At 36.6% G+C, this 20,756-nt stretch overlaps 2 protein-coding genes across 4 annotated transcripts in view; one reads left to right on the top strand and one right to left on the bottom strand.

Annotated features, from left to right (window-relative positions):
- Nucleotides 1–5,698, bottom strand: part of KBTBD3 (kelch repeat and BTB domain containing 3) — a 50,261-nt gene extending 44,563 nt beyond the window's left edge. Inside the window, exon 1 of one of the 2 annotated variants that reach the window (XM_060018026.1) lies at nt 5,457–5,698. The gene's annotated coding sequence lies outside the window, so the exon portion shown is untranslated. The remainder of the gene's footprint in view (nt 1–5,456) is intronic. The other variant, XM_060018025.1, reaches the window with a different exon arrangement.
- Nucleotides 5,699–5,790: 92 nt separating this feature from the next.
- Nucleotides 5,791–20,756, top strand: part of AASDHPPT (aminoadipate-semialdehyde dehydrogenase-phosphopantetheinyl transferase) — a 33,785-nt gene continuing 18,819 nt past the window's right edge. The window contains exons 1-4 of one of the 2 annotated variants that reach the window (XM_060018022.1): nt 5,791–6,031; nt 8,013–8,238; nt 19,493–19,614; nt 20,235–20,396. In XM_060018022.1, the coding sequence (XP_059874005.1) occupies nt 5,849–6,031; nt 8,013–8,238; nt 19,493–19,614; nt 20,235–20,396 (693 nt within the window). In that variant the 5' untranslated portion in view covers nt 5,791–5,848. Of the gene's footprint in view, nt 6,032–6,090; nt 6,158–8,012; nt 8,239–19,492; nt 19,615–20,234; nt 20,397–20,756 lie in introns of those variants that run through there. The other variant, XM_060018024.1, reaches the window with a different exon arrangement.

Genomic DNA, 20,756 nt, shown 5'->3' with positions numbered 1-20,756 from the left:
ATAGGGTTACAGAAGGCTGGTGCTACCTCATGCAGGATCCTATAGGCCACAAGGAACTGGAATTTTGTTCTAAGTGCAACTGGAATTATGGAAGACTGAACTAGACAGCGACATGATTTGATTTATTTTTTTCTGGCTGATGTGTGAATGATGAATTGAGAGAAGGTAAGATAAATAGAGTCCAAGTCATTCATTTATTCAACAAATAATAGAAAATTTATGAAGTAACTATTATTGTAGTAAGCACTATTCCAGATATTGGGCATACAGTCAAAAACAATAGAGACAAGGTCCTCCACTCTGGAGTACACTTTAGAGTGGTGAACACACAAACTCCTATATCCACAATTTCTATCACTCTATTGAACATTTTCGATCAATGTACAAATTTTAGTATCTCCCATCTTTAAACAAATATCAAACAAAAATCTATCCTTTGATCTTTTACCCTCCTCTAGCTACCATCCTATTTCTTTACTCCCAGAAAAACTTCTTTAAAGAACTGTCTGCAGTAACTTTGCCACCAGTTATCATCACAACCCACTACAATCAAGTTCCTCTTTTTCACTCTATTCAAGTTGCTCATATCACTGGAACAAAATTTTTTTTAATTTGCATGGAATACAAAAGACCCCAAATAGCCAAAACAATCTTGAGAAAGAAGAACAGGGCTGGAGGAATCACGCTCCCTGACTTCAGACTCTATTACAAAGCTACAGTAATCAAAACAGTATTGTACTGGCACAAAAACAGACACATAGATAAATGAGACAGGTTAGAAAGCCCAGAAATAAACCCATACACTTACAGTCAATCAATCTACGATGAAGGAGGCAAGAATACACAGTGGAGAAAAGACAGTCTCTTCAATAAGTGGTGCTAAGAAAACTGTACAGCTACATGTAAAAGAATAAAATTAGAACATTCTCTAACACGATATGCAAAAATAAACTCAAAATGGATTAAAGACCTAAATGTAAAACCAGATACCTAAATGTAAAACTCCTAGAGGAAAACATAGGCAGAACACTCTTTGACATAATTCACAGAAATATTTTTTTGGATCTCTCCCATAGAGTAATGGAAACAGAAGCAAAAATAAACAAATGGGATCTAATTAAACTTAAAAGCTTTTGCACAGCAAAAGAAACCATTAAAAAAAACCAAAAAGACAACCTACAGAATGGGAGAAAATATTTGTAAATGATGCAAACAAACAAGGGCTTAATTTCCAAAATATACAAACAGCTTATACAACACAATATCAAAAAAAAAACAAACATAAGATGGGCAGAAAACCTAAATAGACATTTCCCCAAGGAAGACATATAGATAGCCAATAGGCACATGAAAAGATGTTCAACATTGCTAGTTATTAGAGAAATGCAAATCAAAACACCTGTCAGAATGGCCATCATCAAAAAATTTACAAATAATAAATGCTAGAGAGGGTGTGGAGAAAAGGGAATCCTTCTATACTGTTGGTGGCAACCTAAACTGGTGCAGCCACTATGGAGAACAGTGTGAAGGTTCCTTAAAACACTAAAAATAGAATCACCATATGATCCCACTCCTGGGCATATATCCAGGAAAGACAAAAACTCTAATTAGAAGAGATACAGGGGTTTCCCTGGTGGCTCAGTGGTTGAGAGTCCACCTGCCGATGCAGGGGACACGGGTTCATGCCCCGGTCTGGGAGGATCCCACATGCTGCAGAGCGGCTAGGCCCGCAAGCCATGGCTGCTGAGCCTGCGCGTCCAGAGCCTGTGCTCTGCAATGGGAGAGGCCACAGCAGTGAGAGGCCTGTGTACCGCAAAAAAAAAAAAAAAAAAAGAAGAGATACATGCACCCTTATGTTCACAGCAGCACTATTTACAATAGCCAAGACATGGAAGCAACCTAACTGTCCATTGGCAGACGAATGGATAAAGAAGATGTAGTGTGTGTGTGTGTGTGTGTGTGTGTGTGTGTGTGTGTATATATAATGGAATATTACTCAGCCATAAAAAAGAATGAAATAATGCCATTTGCAGCAACATGGATGGACCTAGAGATTATCATCTAAGTGAAGTAAGTCAGACACAGAAAGATAAATATCATATGATATCACTTATATGTGGAATCTAAAAAATGATACAAATGAACTTATTTAAAAAACAGAAATAGGCTCACAGACATGGAAAACAAACTGATGGTTACCAAAAGGGAAAGGGGGGAGAGATAAATTGATAATTTGGGATTAAAATATACATACTGCTATATATACAATAAACAACAAGGATTTACCATATAGCACAGGGAGTTGTATTCAATGTCTTGTTTGGAAAAGAATATATATATATTTTATATAACATATATTATATATATTATATAAAATTTATATATATTTATTTGTATATTTATATAAATATATTGTTTATTATATATATATTTATTATATTCATATATATTATATATACAATTTATATATAATTTATGTACTTTATATAATTTATATATTATATATACACATATATTTATATATATTTATATAACATATATAGTATATATTTTTATATTTTATATATATTATATATATATTATATATAATATTATATTATATATATAATATATATAAAACTGAATCACTTTGCTGTACACCTGAAACTTTATAAATCAACTATACTTCAATAAAATAAATGAATAAAATAATCAAAGAAAAATGAAAATAAAATAAATAAAATTGCTCATATCAATGTCACCACACTACCATCTTGTAGTCAAATGCTAACTTCACTCCCCTCATCTTATTAACCTCTCAGAAGTATTCACACTGTTAACTAGTTCCCCATTCTTTTCTGTGCCACAACACTTTTCAAGTTTCTTATCTCCTTCTCAGTCTAATTAAGGAGGCCTATAGCACTGTGATTAAGAGCATGGACCTCTAGACTTAGTTCTGAAGACAGGTTGTTTCAGGAGTGCTTATGGCATGGAGGACAGACATAGCAAGAGAATGTTTCCCTTTCTTGAGCAAGATAGAAAACTAATCAGTATTTCAGGTGAGAAATATGGTGGTTTAGACTAGAGACTGGAGATGGAGGGAAATAGATTTTAGCTCTATTTTAGTAGTAGAACCAATAAAACTTTGCGATAGAACAGATACAGGAATTAAAGGAAAAGGGGAAATCAAGGTTTTGCAATAGAATAAAAAGCTAATGAACATTACCTAAAAAAATCACCAAATCTTAGAGATGATCTCATTTGATGCTTTTCCATTGAAACTGATACCTGGGAGAGGTTATGTGATTTACCCAAAGTCACATAGATAATTGGTGATAGAACTGAAACTGGAACACAAGTCTCTCAGAATCCTAAGAAGCCACAGATCAGGATCTGGTAAGATGACTACTACAAGCTTGCTGAGCTATCACTTTAGTCCTTTTTCCCCCTAACCAATGCAATAAAAAATACTATAATACATTTTTGGGTTTACTGAATATAGTTAGGCAAGCTATTAACTGCACACTTTATACTGCCTTAAGAAAAAAGGGAATGAAGTAGACAGAATATAAATATCAGTATTAGCTCATGAAGAGTAAAATCTATTCTAAAAGTTCATCAAAAACATTTGCTGAAGTATACTATTTGTAAAAGGCAAGGTACACATGAACTTCCCCTCGGGCAGTTACATTCTAATTTGCAAGATAACACACATATAAATAATTCAGGCCAATAAGGCAGTACTAGATTAATTGCCAAATTAATTATATAGACAATATATATATTTTTTTAAGTACTCTGTAGTAGTCCTTTAGGAAAAGTAAGGCTTGAGCTAAGCCCTGATGGACAAGTAAGAATTTAAAAAGTAGATAGGGAAGGGGATTAAACAAACCTATAAAGAGTGTCCACTAGGGTACTAGGCTCAGGGCTGGGGGATAGGGAGTGGGAAGAGTGAGCTTTTTATACGTGTCTGTGGAGACATTCTCTTTCGTATGACATTTGAGCTGAGTCCTGAATGACAAAGAGGAACAAGGAATGTGCTGATGGGAGGAGAAGAGAACATTCTGAGAAAACAAGTACAAAAAACCACTACATTACCTACATTTATTAGGCTCTATAGATTGAATACACAAAGCTTAGCTGAAAGGTAAAAGAGTGGACAATACGTTCCTAAACCTGAGTTTAAATAATTCCACAAATTCTCTTTCTCATCTGTTTCTCCAACGGTAAAAATTACTGCATAGACGAGCATGGGATATAATGGACATAGAAGTGTTTTTAGAAATAGAAAAGTAAATATACCAAAATTGTAATAGTCAGTTCAAAAAGACAAGAATGGAAAAGTGTTAATATGGTGCTTAGATACATAAAGTTAAAAGTGGACAAATGACTTAAAATCATTGCTGGTATGGGTAACAGTACTTTATACTTTACATATCTTTACATTTTCTCTTACTGTAGCTTTTTGTACATGTCTTATCTTCTTTGCCAGATTGTAAGCAGATATAGCACCTGACACATAGTATTAGCTAAACTGATGTATGAAGCCAGTACTTCATTTTACAGCCCTTTGAGGATTTGTGTTTGTGTATGTTCAAGATCTCATTTACTTGCAAATGATTGGAGGGGAATGATGATATCACGAAAAGTTAACAGAAACAAATATAGATGAAAACAGAATAAAACCTATCTTAAAGAGGATGGAAATAAGCCGCAAGTAACTGTTAATTACTACTGCTGGCTTTTAGTTGACATTCCCTGGCAGCCAAAGGAAGAAGGGAGTCGGCTGAATCCCAGTGTCGCATTTAATCTACCACAAAGTTAGGCATTTAAATTCATCTACACAGATCAACTTTTCCCTGGACCAAAACCGCAAGGATCTTTGATCACAAGCAAATAACTGAGCAAAGGCACAGAGTTAATTATGAAGGGCTCCTGAAATTATGCAACTTGGTTCTGTTGCTTTCAGAGCAAAGACCTCTGATAACAATGGGACCACCCACCGGTGCCTCAACAACAGAATCCTCAGTTTTCTCCCTAGGGCTCTGGCCCAGGCTTGGCAGCCACAAAAACCGCACCTGGGTCACTTTATGGCCTCAACACAGTTAGCTGCTTGGTAGCAGCCTTGGATTCAGGCAGGGTCCGCGCCCTACACTGGAGGCAATGCAGAGTCTTTGCCCCAGCCTTAGAAGGCAGGTTTCAGGGAGGGCTGCTAGGGTTGGAGTGTCTAGATGAGTTTCGGCCTAAGGGGACAGGGGAGGAAGGCAACTCAGGGCCGCGGGAAACACAACTCTTGGGGGCACCATGCAGTCCCCTTCCTGCCACAGAAACCTCTCCCGCCCTGGAACACGAAGGAGCGGCACTGGTAGCCTAAGCCAAGAAAATTCTCTTCTCTGTGGATAATAGGGGCCGATCCTGGTCCCCAGGAATAAGACGCTACCATCCCACTCCTCTCTCACAGCTCAGAAATCACCCACCTGGAACTGCAGTCTCCGAAGTCTCCACCCCAGTCTCTGCCTCCACAGGCCTGATTGCGATTGGCTTGCACCTCTGTCCCGTTATCTCTTCTCCAAGTGTGAGTGGCGTTCTATACGCTCTTGGCCTTTGTCCCTCCCTTCGCTCGCCTCCGAAGCCCCGCCCCACGTGACGGTCACGCGTTGCCGCAAAGCGCAGAGGAGGGTCTCCACTTCCGCTCCCGAGGGAGGAGGTGGCAGAGTAGGCGGCGTGGAAGTGAGGGCTCTCGGTGAGCAACGTGCAGTTGACGTAGCGCGACGCTCCGCCCCCTCCGCCCGAGCGCCGGGAGGAAGTGGGTGGGGCACTTTTAGCGTCCGCGCCATCAAGCCCGAGGTGGCGGTGAGGTTTTCAGTGTATGGTTTTCCCCGCTAAGCGATTCTGCTTGGTGCCAGCAATGGAGGGCGTGCGCTGGGCCTTTTCCTGTGGCGCTTGGCTGCCGAGCCGAGCCGAATGGCTGCTCGCGGTGCGATCGATCCAGCCCGAGGAGAAGGAGCGCATTGGCCAGTTCGTCTTTGCACGCGACGCTAAGGCAGCTTTGGTACTACAGGTCTTTCGTATTGAGGGCCGAGGAAGCAGATGTTGGGGATGGTGGGCCGGGCTGTAGAGACTCCCCCCTCCCACGCTAGCGTCGGCGCCAGTTTGTGGCCGCCCCAGGGCGAGAGTGGTAGGTGCTGCTGACTCTACCGTGTGTGCGCGCGGCCTGGTCTCCACCGTCTTTGTAGTCTCCTCGGAGGCCTCGTCCGCTGTAAATATTAGCCCCTCCCCCGTTGTAATTGAAAATAGAGATCGTGCTAAACCCTAAAATAGGTGTTGAGAAGGCCTACAAAGTAGTTCTTTTTACCCACAATGTTTTTTTTTTCTTATTTTTAAGTTATCAAAATTTATTTTTCCTTGCTTGGGCCCATAGCACATTCTTAGCCTGTTAAGTATCCTACCATTCTTCTGCACGTGATAGGCCCTAAGAAATATTGACAGTTATGACTTACTTTAGCCTTGCACGCCGTGGAACTGGAAGAGTCCAACCTCCTTTTACCAGGGAAACTTAAGTCAAGGAAGGATGCAGTCCTAGGCATACCTTTCTGACTAAATAGCTTGGGAAACAGTACTTTAGATATAATTGTTTATTTTACTTACGTATTTTTAGCAACAAATGGAAACGGGTTTCAAAACAACTTCTGTGTATATAGCGCAGTTTGAAACAGCTTCTAATTACCATCAAAGACTGTTACCTTGAAAATGTTCCTCTGTCAAAGCACTTTTTCTTTTGAAATATGGGCTGATTGATTTTTGAAGGCATATTGGTGAATATTTTTATACTTTCTGTAATTTGTAAGAAATTGTCAAATTCAAACTCGTGCAGTATTTAAAAGTCATTGTTTAGAACTGAAGGGAAAAAAACTTGGAAGATTTTTCAAAATATTATATCCCTTGTTATACCCTTAGGTATTTTTGTGTGATTTTAGTCATTTCTTTTTTAAAATATACATATATTTTTAAAATTTATTTAATTTATTTCTTTTTGGCCGCGTTGGGTCTTCGTTGCTGCACACGGGCTTTCTCTAGTTGCGGCGGGGGGTGGGGTTGGGGGACTACTCTTCATTGCCGTGTGCGGGCTTCTCATTGCAGTGGCTTCTGTTGGTGCAGAGCACAGGCTCTAGGTGCGCGGGCTTCAGTAGTTGTGGCACGTGGGTTCAGTAGTAGTGGCTCGTGGGCTCTAAAGCGCTGGCTCAGTATTTGTGGCACACAGGCTTAGTTACTCTGTGGCATGTGGGATCTTCCCAGACCAGGGCTCGAACCCGTGTCCTCTGCGTTGGCAGGTAGATTCTCAACCACTGTGCCACCAGGGAAGCCCCATTTCTTTCTTAATAATTAATGGAGGGAGAGAGTGGATGGGGTATATGTGAAAAAAGATAGGTCATGCATTGCTAATTGTTGAGCCCAGTGATAAGTATATATGATCTAGAAATACATGCACATATGCACAGAGATGTAAGTACAACAAGGTTGCTCAATGGGGAATTTTTTTTATAATAGTAAAACTAGAGCCAGCCTAAAATATCCAACAATAGGGGATAGTCAAGTTGTGGTACCTTGATAGTATGAAATGCACAGGCCAGATGGTTATACAAACATAAAATAATCCCCAACACTTAGAAATTTAAAAGATTATACATGGTAGAATAGTACATATAGTAGGATTTCATATAAATGGATAGATAGTAAAAGCAAATGAACATATTTTGGGTACTTAGAGAAAAGACTGAAGGGATGAATACTTGATAACATTGGTTGGTTACTTGTTAAGGGGAGGGAGGGAATTGCTAAAGAGGGACTTTAAGTTGTCTGTCTTCATAAGCATTTCTTAAATCTTAAAGCAGGTATTTAATACTTAGGTACTTTTTAAAAACTTTAAGAAATGAATATTTTAGAAACCACAAAAATAGACTTTGTATATTATAGGCAGTGTTACCTAAATCTTTAGTACAGACATCAATACTTAACAAATGTTTTATTAACAGGCTGGTCGTCTGATGATGAGGAAATTAGTTGCAGAGAAATTGAATATACCTTGGAATAATATTCGTTTGCAAAGAACTGCAAAAGGAAAACCAATCCTTGCGAAAGACTCATTGAATCCTTACCCCAATTTCAACTTTAACATCTCTCATCAAGGAGACTATGCTGTACTTGCTGCGGAGTCTGAGCTACAAGTTGGAATTGATATAATGAAGACTAGTTTTCCAGGTAATGTTGCATTTTTGTAGTACAAGAGTTATTAAGTGTTTTCTCTTAGTTCTTACCTGTTGAATAATATCAGACAAGGAGATGTAGATATTTAAGTTTAGGAAAAATGTGCTCGTACTCAAGGGTAGTATATCTGAGAGAGCAGGGTATTGTCGACTGAAAAAAATGCACAACCCAAAACTTGAGAATTATTCTGCAGACTTTCTGAGGACTCAAGTCCGGGAAGCAGCCTCTCAAATAGCTCTGAGAGACTGCTCCAAAGAGATAAGGGAGGAACCAGGATATATAGGAGTTTTTTGCAACAAAAACCCGGTAGTCAGAACATAAAAAGATTACTGTTAATTAAAGAAAACCAAACATTTCATTAATGAATTTAGCACTTTTCTATGTATGAGAAGATGCAAGAGTTTGGGCTTACTGAAATTATTCCTTTGATATGTACCTTAACTGTCTAGGGCCAGTATCCTGCTTTTCTCCATCCTGAATCCCCTCAGGGTGCACAGTTGGGGGTGACTGTTGGCTTGAGGGCCCCAATATCCTTTGTTTACTATATATTTTCTTGAATGTTAACAGACTTCTACATAAAAGATAGATTCTTCGTTACTGGGGATTCGTATAATACTTTGCCTAGAGGCAAAGTGAAAACAAAGGTTTTCTTTTTGAATTATACCTCAGCTTGTTAAGTAAGACTAAATTTGAAACTATTCTCAAAGACTGTTAAATTTTCTAAAGAACAGTTTTTCCATAGCTCAATATTTTTTATTTAAGTAGTAGATGTTCAATCAAATTGAACTCAACAGGGAGTCAATTTTGAGTATCATTGTATTAAAAAAATAGTAATTATATGTATTGTAAGAACTTGGTTTCATTTAAGTCTTTCCCAGAATTAACCAATTAGTTGTTGGTTTGTTTAAAAAAGAATAATCTCAGTGGTAAAGTATATTGTAGTCCTTAAGTAGAGATAACATGTATTTGTACTGTATCTAAATATAGCTCTTTGTAGCACATTTATATAAATGGAAATGAAGAGCAAGCAATTATTAAAATATTTTAAGTTGTTTATATTTTGCCTTAGAAATTTGTAATTGGTGGCTGTAGGAACTGCTAACATTTATTGTGGTGTTGACTATACCTAGGTAATTTTACTAGAACACAAGTTCTCTCAACTACTCTATAACTTTCATCATCACTAACATTAGTGTGCACTTACTGTGTGCCATGGCATTTTCCTAAGTGCCTTACGTATATTATGGGGTGGGTGGGACACAGCATACTATCATTTTTATCAGAAGATAAGTAACAGGATAAGAAGAAAGCTGTTAAAATAAGAGAACCAACATTTTCCTAATTTCATAGTGCAGTTCCCTAATCTCCACACTGTGTCTACCACAGGATCTTTGCTTATGTTTCCCTTGGACTGGAATATTTGTAATAACTTTACCCCCACCCCCATTTCTGCATAGGTAACTTATTTACTGGTTAGCTTTCACTTTAGTCTTACTTTAGGGAAGGCTTTGTGGACCTTCAATCTAAGCCAGGTTCTTTTGTTCTAGGCTCTCATAAAGTATATTTCCTTCATTCCAATTATATATTTCATTTTATAATTATTTTTCAGGATGTTGATTTTCTTCCCACTGGTCCTTACAAGCTGTATGAGAGCAGGAACTATGTTAGCTACTTCTGATAGTAGCTATATCTGCTATCACGTCTGGCACCCTACCTAGTTCAAAATAATGTGCAATAAATATTTGTCAAATGAATGAATAAGCACTTTGTGCTGCAGTAGTTAGGCCTCAGGGTATTGCTGTGAATCTCCTCTCTCATCTTTATTGTCAGTGTCTTTGCTTTGAATTTTCCCACCAACAGCTTTTTCTCTGACCTGCTCATAAATCTATTAAACCTCTATTCTTAACTTTGTTCAGAAGGAGGCTATACTAATGATAGCAGGGGTTCTTGACCCTGGATAAGCATCAAGTCATTTTTTTTTTAACCTCCTGAAATTGTTTGCTACATTTTGTATGCACAGGTACATTTTTCTGAGAGAGGATCTGGTTTTTTGCAGGGTCATAGAAGGCTTATTGTGAACCTTATCAACGAACCACTGTTACAGAGGATTCAGAGTGAGCATGCAAATGAGCCCATAAACTTCATAGCTTTCTGTGGTCCTTATGTGACCTTTCCCTAAAAATCAGAAATTATTGGAGAGACCATTGCTCCTTAGAATGCAGTCAGTACAATTACACAGTAATGGTTGGCTCATCAGGTTGATATCTGCTTAGAAATTATGCCTGTGAGACACAGATTTAATTACAGTTGGCTTAATGGGCAATGTTGGCTTATGGTCAATACCAGATAAACAAGTAAGTACTAATTGAAACTTAATAAATGATAGGAAGGTAATTGAGCAAAAAGTGAAGATTCTGTTAATTATATTTTATTAGACTTTTTTTATCCACCATCTTTTTTCATTGCTCTTGTTTAACTAATCACAGTATCCAGGCCTTTTCCTATTTGGCTCTTTCATTGCCAAAAAGCTATTGATATATCCAGTAATGCATTGGGGAAGAGCTGTTTTCCAGTTGCCATTAGTATTGTTACTGTGTCACTAGTGTCTGAAAGATTAATGGACACAGCATCATTTCTCAGGCAAGTAGACACTGGTTTACTTCACTGGCGATTCATTTGAAATGCTCTGCTTATCAGAGTAAGTGAGGAAATTGAGCAGGGAAAGTTTCCAAGAGTTGCTAAATGGTGGAGGGTAAAATAGTATAGGAGCAAGGGAAGTATTGTACTTTGTTTCGGGCATTGTTATTAGATTATCAACTCTCAAGATGGAGTTAGACTTTGGGGGCATCGTGAGTATATTGTAAGACTCAGTTCTATTACTCCCATTTTGTCTGCAGGTCAACATCATGTAGGAACTTGTGGAGTCTTTCCTTATCACATTAGACATTTCTGCTAGGTGCAGATCATTTCCCGCCATCTCCCAGTTCTCCCATTGCTGCTATGGCAGGGCAGGAGAGAATATATTGATGGATGTAAGAAGTTTTGGGTTTCTCCCTTCTAGCCAGATGCTAGAAGGACCCTATTGTAACCACCACGTTATTCTCTACTTAATGGAGAGAGGAAACTTATACAGAAGTAACTGGTGCATACTTGGCACTCAGTAAATAATTGTTTAATGGATATCCAGAGAAGAGGGATTATAAGATATTGGGGGCCCTAGTATAGATAAATTGCCAGTGCAATACAATCCCAACCCTGTGGTCAGGAGTGGGGTGAGGTGTTTTGTGGGTCATCTTTATAATTTGCTGTACCCAATTGAGAAATATTGGTTGTTTTTCCTTCATTTTCTAATTTTTATCTACCACTAAAGGCTTTTGCAGTTAGAAGTATAAAAGTAAGGATTGTATAAAGTATAAAAGTATGAATTGTTCAGTTTGGTTCCCATGTTTACAAGGCAAGATAAGAGATACAGTATAAAAATTATTAAAATTTGGGAAAAGACTGAAAATATTTTTCCCCATAGGTTTATACTTTCAAGTTCACATTTTTGTTATAAACTTTGCTGGATATTAATTGGCAGGACAAAATGACTCAATATTTTGAGATTTAATACTAATTTAATAACTTTGAAATGACTGTATCATAGAACTACTCCTCTTGAACAGTTGTTATGTAAATTACGTACAGTAAGTATAAAGTAAGTGGTGATATTATATGGTAGCTATGGTAGAGCCTATTTGTTGTCTCTTTCCACCATACTATTTATAGCACTATTTTAATAGCTTCCTGTTTGGTTCCCCCTCTTCACTTCTGTTCTCTCTCAGTACATTCTTGGTACAGAGTTAGAGTGGTCTTTAAAAATTTCCTTAAAGCAATTTTCTTAAAACTTTTAGGTTGGTTCATAATAAAATTCAGTCCCTTTAACATGATTTTATCGTCTTATTCTCATTTATCTCTCCATTTGCATTTTTAGCTGCTCTCTGCTCACTATTTTCTGTCCATACTCATCTTTTATTACCTTGAATGTAGTAGACTTTTTCCTGTTCAGGTCATTTCAGAAAAGCTGATCGCTCTGCCTGTTCTTCTCCCCACTCTTTCGTGAGTACCTTAGACATGAAGGATGAGAATTAGCCAGTACCAGTACCTCCTCAGAAAGGACTTTCCTGACCACCTGATCTTGTTTTCCTTCATGGCCTTTCTCATTTGTAATTATAACTTAGCTATTTGATTATTATCTGTTCTCCTTCATTAAATAAGTTCAGGAGCTATGCTTGTTTTGTTTTTGCCACAGTATACCTAGTACTTAGCAGCATGTCTAGCACATAGCAGGTGCTCAGTAAATATTTATTGAATGTACAAATAATAGGAGTTCTCAGTTTCACACAAAATATTCCTAAAATTTGTTGAAAAATTAAAAAGTGGTTATGCAACTACAGTGAAAAATGATATTCATATCAGATTCTAGTTGGAATATAAACTGTTCTCATCAGTGAGTTGTGATTTAAAATAGTTCTTCCTTCGAGTCTTCTTCCTCACCCTGCATTTATCTCCCTAGCTTCTTCTCTCCTGCATTTGCATCCATCAGATTCGGTTTCCAACTTTGTTGCTGCTACAGTCTATAGTGTCCAACTTAAAATTTTTCAACTTTATGATGGTTTAAAAGCAATTCAGTAGAAGCCATACTTTGAATTTTGAATTTTGACATTTTCCTGTGCTAGCCATATGCCATTCCATACTCATAATGCTGGGCAGCAGCAGTGAGCCATAGCTCCCAGTCAGCCACACAATCACGAGGGTAAAACAACTAGTACAACCATTCTGTTTTTCACTTTCAGTACAGTATTCAGTACATTTCATGAGGTATTCAACACTTTATTATAAAATAGTCTTTGTGTTAGATGATTTTGCCCACCTGTAGGCTAATGTAAGTGCTCTGAGCACATTTAAAGTAAGCTAGCCTAAGCTGTGATGTTCCATAGGTTAGGGGTATTAAATGCATTTTTGACCTAAACTATTTTCAACTTAGTAATGCGTTTATCAGGACGTAACCTTATCGTAAGTCAAGGAAGATCTGTATTCCACTATTGTTTGTGATCTACATTCTAAGCTGATCTACATTCTTTTTGGATCTGCATTTTGCAGGATGTGCAAAATGTTGTTTTTTGTTTTTTGTTTTTTTTTAACTTGGAGATTTACAGCCAGCAAGCAGCTTAAATAAGTCACACTTCTCTTTGTGCTCTGAACTTGCTGGAAAACCAGGTCTTTACTGGCAGGTAGTTTTCCCCCTTTCCAAGTTACAGGATGGGTCTTTTCCACTGTGCAGAGGATTTGAGTGGGATCACAACATAGAACTAGTATTTATTGAACAACTTCTCTGTGTTAAATGCCTTCTATGCATTATCTTATTTCACCCTCTTAAGCCTAAGTTATAAGTTATTGTTATTTTATGGAGTAGGTTAAGACATTTGCCCAAGGCAACCAAGCTGAAAAGTAGCATATCATGGATTTGAACCCATACCTCAAAGCCTATATTTTTAGACACTGCATTCTATAATATATGACCTCTCAATACTAGATTTTATTGATACCTGTTTAAGGATTTGCAAGTACAAAATCTGAAAAATTCCATGGAACTGGGTTAAATGAATTTAAAGTTTTTGTGAAGGAACTGATATCTAAGAAGAGTATACGAAGTTTAGTGAGAGGGAACTTGCCTTAACAATTTTTTATATTAGGCATTGTAAACAAAAGAGTGTGGTGTTAGCAAAAGAATAGACAGCTAGGAGGGTTAAAGGTTAGTGCCCAGTATTTATACATAATATTTCAATTCAGCGGTTAAAGATTATTTATTAAATGGTGCATTACACTAATCACTAGGGTAGCTTGTTAGCTACTTGAATTTGCTCTTCTGTGAACTACTTATTAATCTTTTCTAATCCATGTATAAAAGCTCTTTATGTATTATGGATATTGACACTTCATTGACCAAATCTGTTACAACTATTTTCCCACTCTATTATTTGTTTATCTTTTGAATTTGGTTGTATTTTTTGCCATATGAATTTTGTCTTTTATTTAATTAATATATCTAACTTTTCCTTGATAAATTCTGAACTCTGTCTCATTTAAAAAAAAAATAAGTTGGTAAAAGATTTACTCCAACTGTAGGTTATAGAGTCTCCTAGATTTTGTTCTAAAATTGCACTTTTTTTTTTTTAACATTTAAATCTTTAATTCCCCTAAAACTTGTGTGTATATGTTTTACATACTGATGGCTCAACAGTCATACCACCACTAGCATTGGCTAGATTGGGAATAAACATGTAAAGTGCCTGGAATTATTAAGTACTTAATAAGTAAATGTTAGCTCTAAGGTGGTTGTGATAGTTATTACTGTTATATGTATAGAATGGTGTTTCTGAAATGGTGGCCAGGATATTAAAATCAGCCAGGATGCCTGTTAAAAATGCAGGTTCCTTGAAAAAAATGCAGGTTCATTGAAACCCTCCCAGACCTCTCCAACTAGAATTTCTTAGATACAACCAAGGATTCTATATTCAGACAATTTCTCAGGTGATTGTTAGACCTATTAGCGTTTGGGAAACACTATATTAGATGTAATTTATAGAGCCAACAAAAAGAAAGATTGTAACCCATCAACTTTTTTTTTCATGAGTAAAATTGTCTGAAAGCCATTAGATCCTTGTTACACAGTGTACAACAGAATTAATTAGAATTAAATTTTAATAACAATTACTAGAACACAATAGAATTGTATATTTGGCCAGATTTCTGAAAGAAGGATGCCTTTTAAACTTACAAAGATAAGAAGAACGGGCAAAGTTAGCATATGTAATTGATTTTATATTAAATCTCTTCTCGCAAACTGGGGCAAATAAGACAGACAGAGGTTAATATTGTTAATATTTAAAATACTTGTAAGTATTGATAGAAAAGTCACTTAAGACTTACCTAATGGGCACAGTGGTTAAAAATCCGCCTGCCAATGCAGGGGACATGGGTTCGAGCCCTGGTCCAGGAAGATCCCACATGCCACGGAGCAACTAAGCCCGTGCGCCACAACTACCGAGCCTGTGCTCTAGAGCCCACATGCCACAACTACTGAAGCCCGTGCTCCGCAACAAGAGAAGCCACTGCAATGAGAAGCCCGCGCACATCAACTAGAGAAAGCCGGCACGTAGCAACGAAGACCCAACACAGCCAAAAATAAATAATAAATTAATTTTTAAAAAATACATTAGGGCTTCCCTGGTGGCGCAGTGGTTGAGAGTCCGCCTGCCGATGGAGGGGACACGGGTTCGTGCCCCGGTCCGGGAAGATCCCACATGCCGTGGAGCGGCTGGGCCCGTGAGCCAAGGCTGCCGAGCCTGCGCGTCTGGAGCCTGTGCTCAGCAACGGGAGAAGCCACAACAGTGAGAGGCCCACGTACCGCAAAAAAAAAAAAAAAAAAATACATTAAAAAAAGAAAGACTTACGTAATGAATGGACAAAGACTTGATAAAACATTTCACAAAAGAGGATATATATATAAAACAACTACCACAATAGCCTTAGAGCTAACATTTATTTGGTACTTAATAGCTCCAGGCCCTTTATATGTTTATTTCTTAAACTATCCAGCTCTTTTTCCCTATTTTATAGCTTAAGAAACAGCCATAGTGAAGTTAAATAAATAATAGTAAAGAAGTGTTAGAGCCAGGATTTGAACATTTGACTCCAGGGGTATAACACTAAAGCTAAGAGTATATGAGTGTGTCTGTATAAATGAATTAAATTGTGTGCATGAATGTATTAGTTTCCTAGGGCTCCTAACAAAGTACCAAAAACTTGGTGTCTTAAAAAAACAGAAATTTATTCTCTGACAGTTCTGAAGGCCAGAAGTCAAAGTGTTGACAGGGCCATGTTACCTCTGTAGATTCCAGGAAAGAATTCTTCTTTGCTTCTTCCTAGTGTCCTGGCAATCTTTGGCATTCCTTGAGTTGTAGCTGTATCAGTTTACTTTCTACCTTCATTGTTATGTTGCCTTTTTCCCTGTATTCTCTCTTCGTGTCTAAATGTTTCTCCTTATAAGGACACCAGTCATTGGATATAGGACCCACCTTAATCCATCCTAATTTGATTGCACCTGCAAAGACTGTATTTCCAAATAAGGTCACATTTTTAGTTTCTGTGTGGGCATGAGTTTTGGAAGACATGGACCCTCACAGTTCAAACCCGCCTTGTTCAAGGCTCAACTCTATAAATTATTTTGTTGTAGGTTACTACTCTGTTTAATAAACTTTCTAGTTGCTCTGTGACCTTGGTTAGTTGATCATTGCAGAACACTTAGTTAATATCTAGTGCTGCTTTCCCTAAAGATTAAGCTATAAGATGAGGGATCTGGCTTTTCTAAACCTGGTTAGTGGTTCTATGTAAGTTTCTCAGTTATTTTATCTTTATCTTTTTTTAACTTAAGTTCTTATATGTCTATTAAATCAAATATTGTAATAGACATGAATATGTGTTGGTATTATTAGGAGGCTTTGCCAACTTCTGTGTCTAATAATTGTGCTGTCTCAGCTAGTTTGAGGGGCAAACGTACTATTCTGGTATTTCCTACTGATTTTTTTTTAATTCCAATTTCCTAGATAAACTAAGTCCTTAACAGAGTACTCATTCACTGTGTATTTTCACCATAATGCCACAATGTGGCGCTGTTGTCTTTGGCTGAATATTTACAAAGTCATCTTTTTCTGTTGCTGTCAATCTCTTATTTTGTGGGATATGATGCTCTCAAAAGTATATGAAAACACACTCATATCGGATATTTTTAAGCTGTACATGATCAGTTACGATTCTTTTCCAGTGGTTGTGCTAGATTGCTTTTTATGTTAAATGAGGTTTTTTTTTATTAGTGTGAATATTTAAATTTTTTCTTCGATTGCCCCATCATATTTATGTAAAAATCAGGGGGTTTCTTGAAGGTTATGGAATTATAACTTGAAGAAACCAACGAACATAATGACACTATAGATGACAACAGGCATATCTTTTTAAATTTTAGGCTTTTTGGATAGTATTCTGTTAAAACTACAATTCCACTCAAAATATATAATGCTGTCTTCCAAAATCCAAGGTAGCTGTTCTTCTCATTGTTCTTATTTATACTATTTGTACCCTAATCTATTCAAGAGGAAACAGTTTACAATTTATGTAGGTATAGTGCTCCCAGTGTTTAAAATCTCCAGATTTACTTTTATAACTTTTGCAAGCTTGCTTTCTTTACTATCTTTAGTGTTTTATCTGTCAAGCCAGTATGTACTAGTGATGCATTGCATTTTAATAAGACAGTCTTTATTTAAGGGGCTTGAGGAATAAGCACCAGACTATCAAAGGGGGTTCATAGACCCAAAAGGGTAAGAATCTCCTGCCCTGCCCTGGAACTCCTAAGGTCCCAGTTTAATATTTCAGTGCTGTTGCGTGAAATGACTTTACAGCTTTGCAGGGCTTTTAGGAAATAATAGCCTTTTAACATTAATATGAACAGATACAAACAATAAACATTAGTTGATTAATAAAAATGGATTGTAAAGTTATCTTTCTTACGAATAGTAGAGGACTAAAGAGTAGACAGATTAATTAAATGAGTCTGTTGAACTTGAAAACAAACAAGGAAGTGAAGAAGTGAAGTGAAGAACCACATATCACTGGAATGTCATTAGAAATATTTCCTAGGTAAACAAGAGGAGACTGTTTTGACCATTTGAAGTAGGGATAGTGGGGGAATTGTAGACGATTTTGTGGGAGAGCTCGTTTTTAATATTTTCTACCCTTGAGGTAACTATGGAAAAGGTACTTGGTTACTGTAGGAGAAACTTTAAACTCTCTATGAACATAAGGACCCATGTCTGTTTTGATTATCATGATATTCCTGGCATCGAGCACTTGGGTATTTTTAGAGTGAATGATATAGTTGTCGTTCTAAATGTTGAATTCTCATGGGGTTAGTTAGTTGTTAAATGCCAGTAAAGCATTAAGTAGGGGAATTGACATATTTCTTCTTTCCAGACATGCTATGGTTGCAGCCAGTTGGGAATGTCAGATTTTGGAGTTGAGTATTTTAGAAATGGGAGTTGCGGAGTAGACAAGCTATGTTAACAGAATCTGCAGAGGGACTACTTTCAAGAGGCTTACTGGAAGTAATGCAATCATGAACTAAGGATACAGGGCAATAGAGCATTTAGGAGTAATTTACCACATAATAGTTAATGTACATTTATTCATATAGTAAACATTTGTGATTCACCTACCTTGTTGCCAGACTTTCTGATTGACCAATTAGGCTGTAATTGTGTGAGGCTAAGAACCATGACTGATTTGTTTTTAACCATTAGGTCAATTCATATTGGTATAGTATTTGTACACATTCTACATACTTGTACAATAAGTAAATGAATGATGATAGAAGGTTTCTGTTTAGTAGTAAAGATAGACAAACACATAATTATAATATTTTGAAAAAATATATGAAAGACATACCATATATTTTAATTTGTGTCTTAGTTCTGGGAGTCAGATCCTTTGAGTTCTATTCATTTTTAGGATGCTATGTAAAATTTTATTGTCTATGGAACAGTGGAGCTAAGGATATACTTGAGATTTTTTAAAAAATGAGCCAATAGAACAGAAATTAAAATCTGTTTTTGTTTGGAAAAGTCATATTAGAAAACATGTTTAAAAACAGTTATTGTGAAGGAAGTAAGTGTATATTAACTTTCCAGTCATGTTAATAACTTAGGATAAAAGAACACTCCTTAGCTTTCTACCAGTTCCCCCAAAATTATAGTAAAGAAATTGTTCCCTGATTTTCCTGTGAAATGGCAAAGCAAAATTTTAAACCCCAGCATACTATTGCTCTATTTTAAGAGTACTTGTTTTGGATTTCTGATATTCTCTCATATATAGGAAATTTCCCCTAGTTATTTAAGATTTATAATAGCTTGGCTGGTAAATTTTATCAAATTTTTGGTGAGCATCTATATAGAACCATATGTTTTTTTCTCCTTAATTATTTAATAATTCACAGAATTTCACTGTTCTATTAAGCTACCCTTCTCTCAGCTTATTTTGATTTGCTGATATTTTGTTTAGGGTTATTGTGACTGTATTCAAAAGTAAAGTTGGACTATAGTTTTCTTTTATGCGCTGTCTAATAATTTTGGTAATTCTCTGTTTCCTCAATTGACAGGTCGTGGTTCAATTCCAGAATTTTTTCATATTATGAAAAGAAAGTTTACCAACAAAGAATGGGAAACAATCAGAAGCTTTAAGGATGAATGGACTCAGCTGGATATGTTTTATAGGAATTGGGTATAATTTCTTTCTAGTTTTGAGAGTAAGCCCCTGTGTTGATTCCATTATCTTTGCTAAAAACAGGAGCAAAAGTCCTGTGGTAAACCTGTAGTTCATACAGTGTTTGAAGTAAATAAGTCATTACTTGGGAACTTCATGATTTTTATGTACACATTATTATATTCTAATGACATTTAAGAAAATTTAACATATATTTAATGCTCAACTAGAAGATACTCTTAAAGCTAAAAACAAGACAGTTTATCAGTATTTATAAATAAGGTTTTCTGTCTTAAAGGATCTCATACACATGAGACCTTATTTAACATATAATATTTATTATGTGCCAGAAAACATTATTGTAAGCCCTTCATAAGTTAGTTAATTATCATAACAACCCCACTAGTAAGGTACTACTATTATTACATGTTATACATGAGGGAATGGAGGCAAAGGGAGCTTAAATGATTTGTCTTAAGTTCTCACAACTGGTTTGTTTCCATGCTACTATAAGGGTAAAAATAAATAGCTTATAGCTGTAAAGTAGTAAAGAATTAAAAATCCATATGTTTTGGGGACAGTAGATTTTATGAACAGTTTACTAAAGCTCTAAGAGAAAATGTCTGTCTGTATCTTAGGCACTGAAAGAAAGCTTCATAAAAGCAATAGGTGTTGGATTAGGATTTGAATTGCAGCGGCTTGAATTTGATATATCCCCATTAAACCTGGATATAGGCCAAGTTTATAAAGAAACACGTTTGTTTCTGGATGGGGAAGAAGAAAAAGAATGGGCATTTGAGGTAAGAAATTTATCAGAATTGCTATAACTATAAGCATTTTCTTATTTTGTGCATGTGAGCATACGCTTAACTTGGGGAGGCTAGTCATTGAAACTAGACACATTTGGAATCCAGTCTGTGTGCTCTGAAGGTAAAGTCAGGGATACTCTGAGCACAATAACATTTAAGCTGATACTTGAAAGATAAGTCATATTGCATTAAGTAAAAGAGAAGGGAAAAGAGGCCCTGGAATAAAACAGCTTTGTGTGTATGAACAACTAAAGGATGCCATTTTGCCAGTGTACTGTGTTGAGGGGATTTGAGAGAGATGCTATGTTAGGCTGATGATATCATGTAGGGCATTATGGGTTGGTTAATATT

This window comes from Delphinus delphis, chromosome 8, assembly GCF_949987515.2.
Source record: "Delphinus delphis chromosome 8, mDelDel1.2, whole genome shotgun sequence".
Classification (NCBI taxonomy): Eukaryota; Metazoa; Chordata; class Mammalia; order Artiodactyla; family Delphinidae; genus Delphinus; species Delphinus delphis.
The sequence above is the reverse complement of the archived record's forward strand: the minus strand, read 5'-3'. Positions and strand labels throughout refer to the sequence as shown.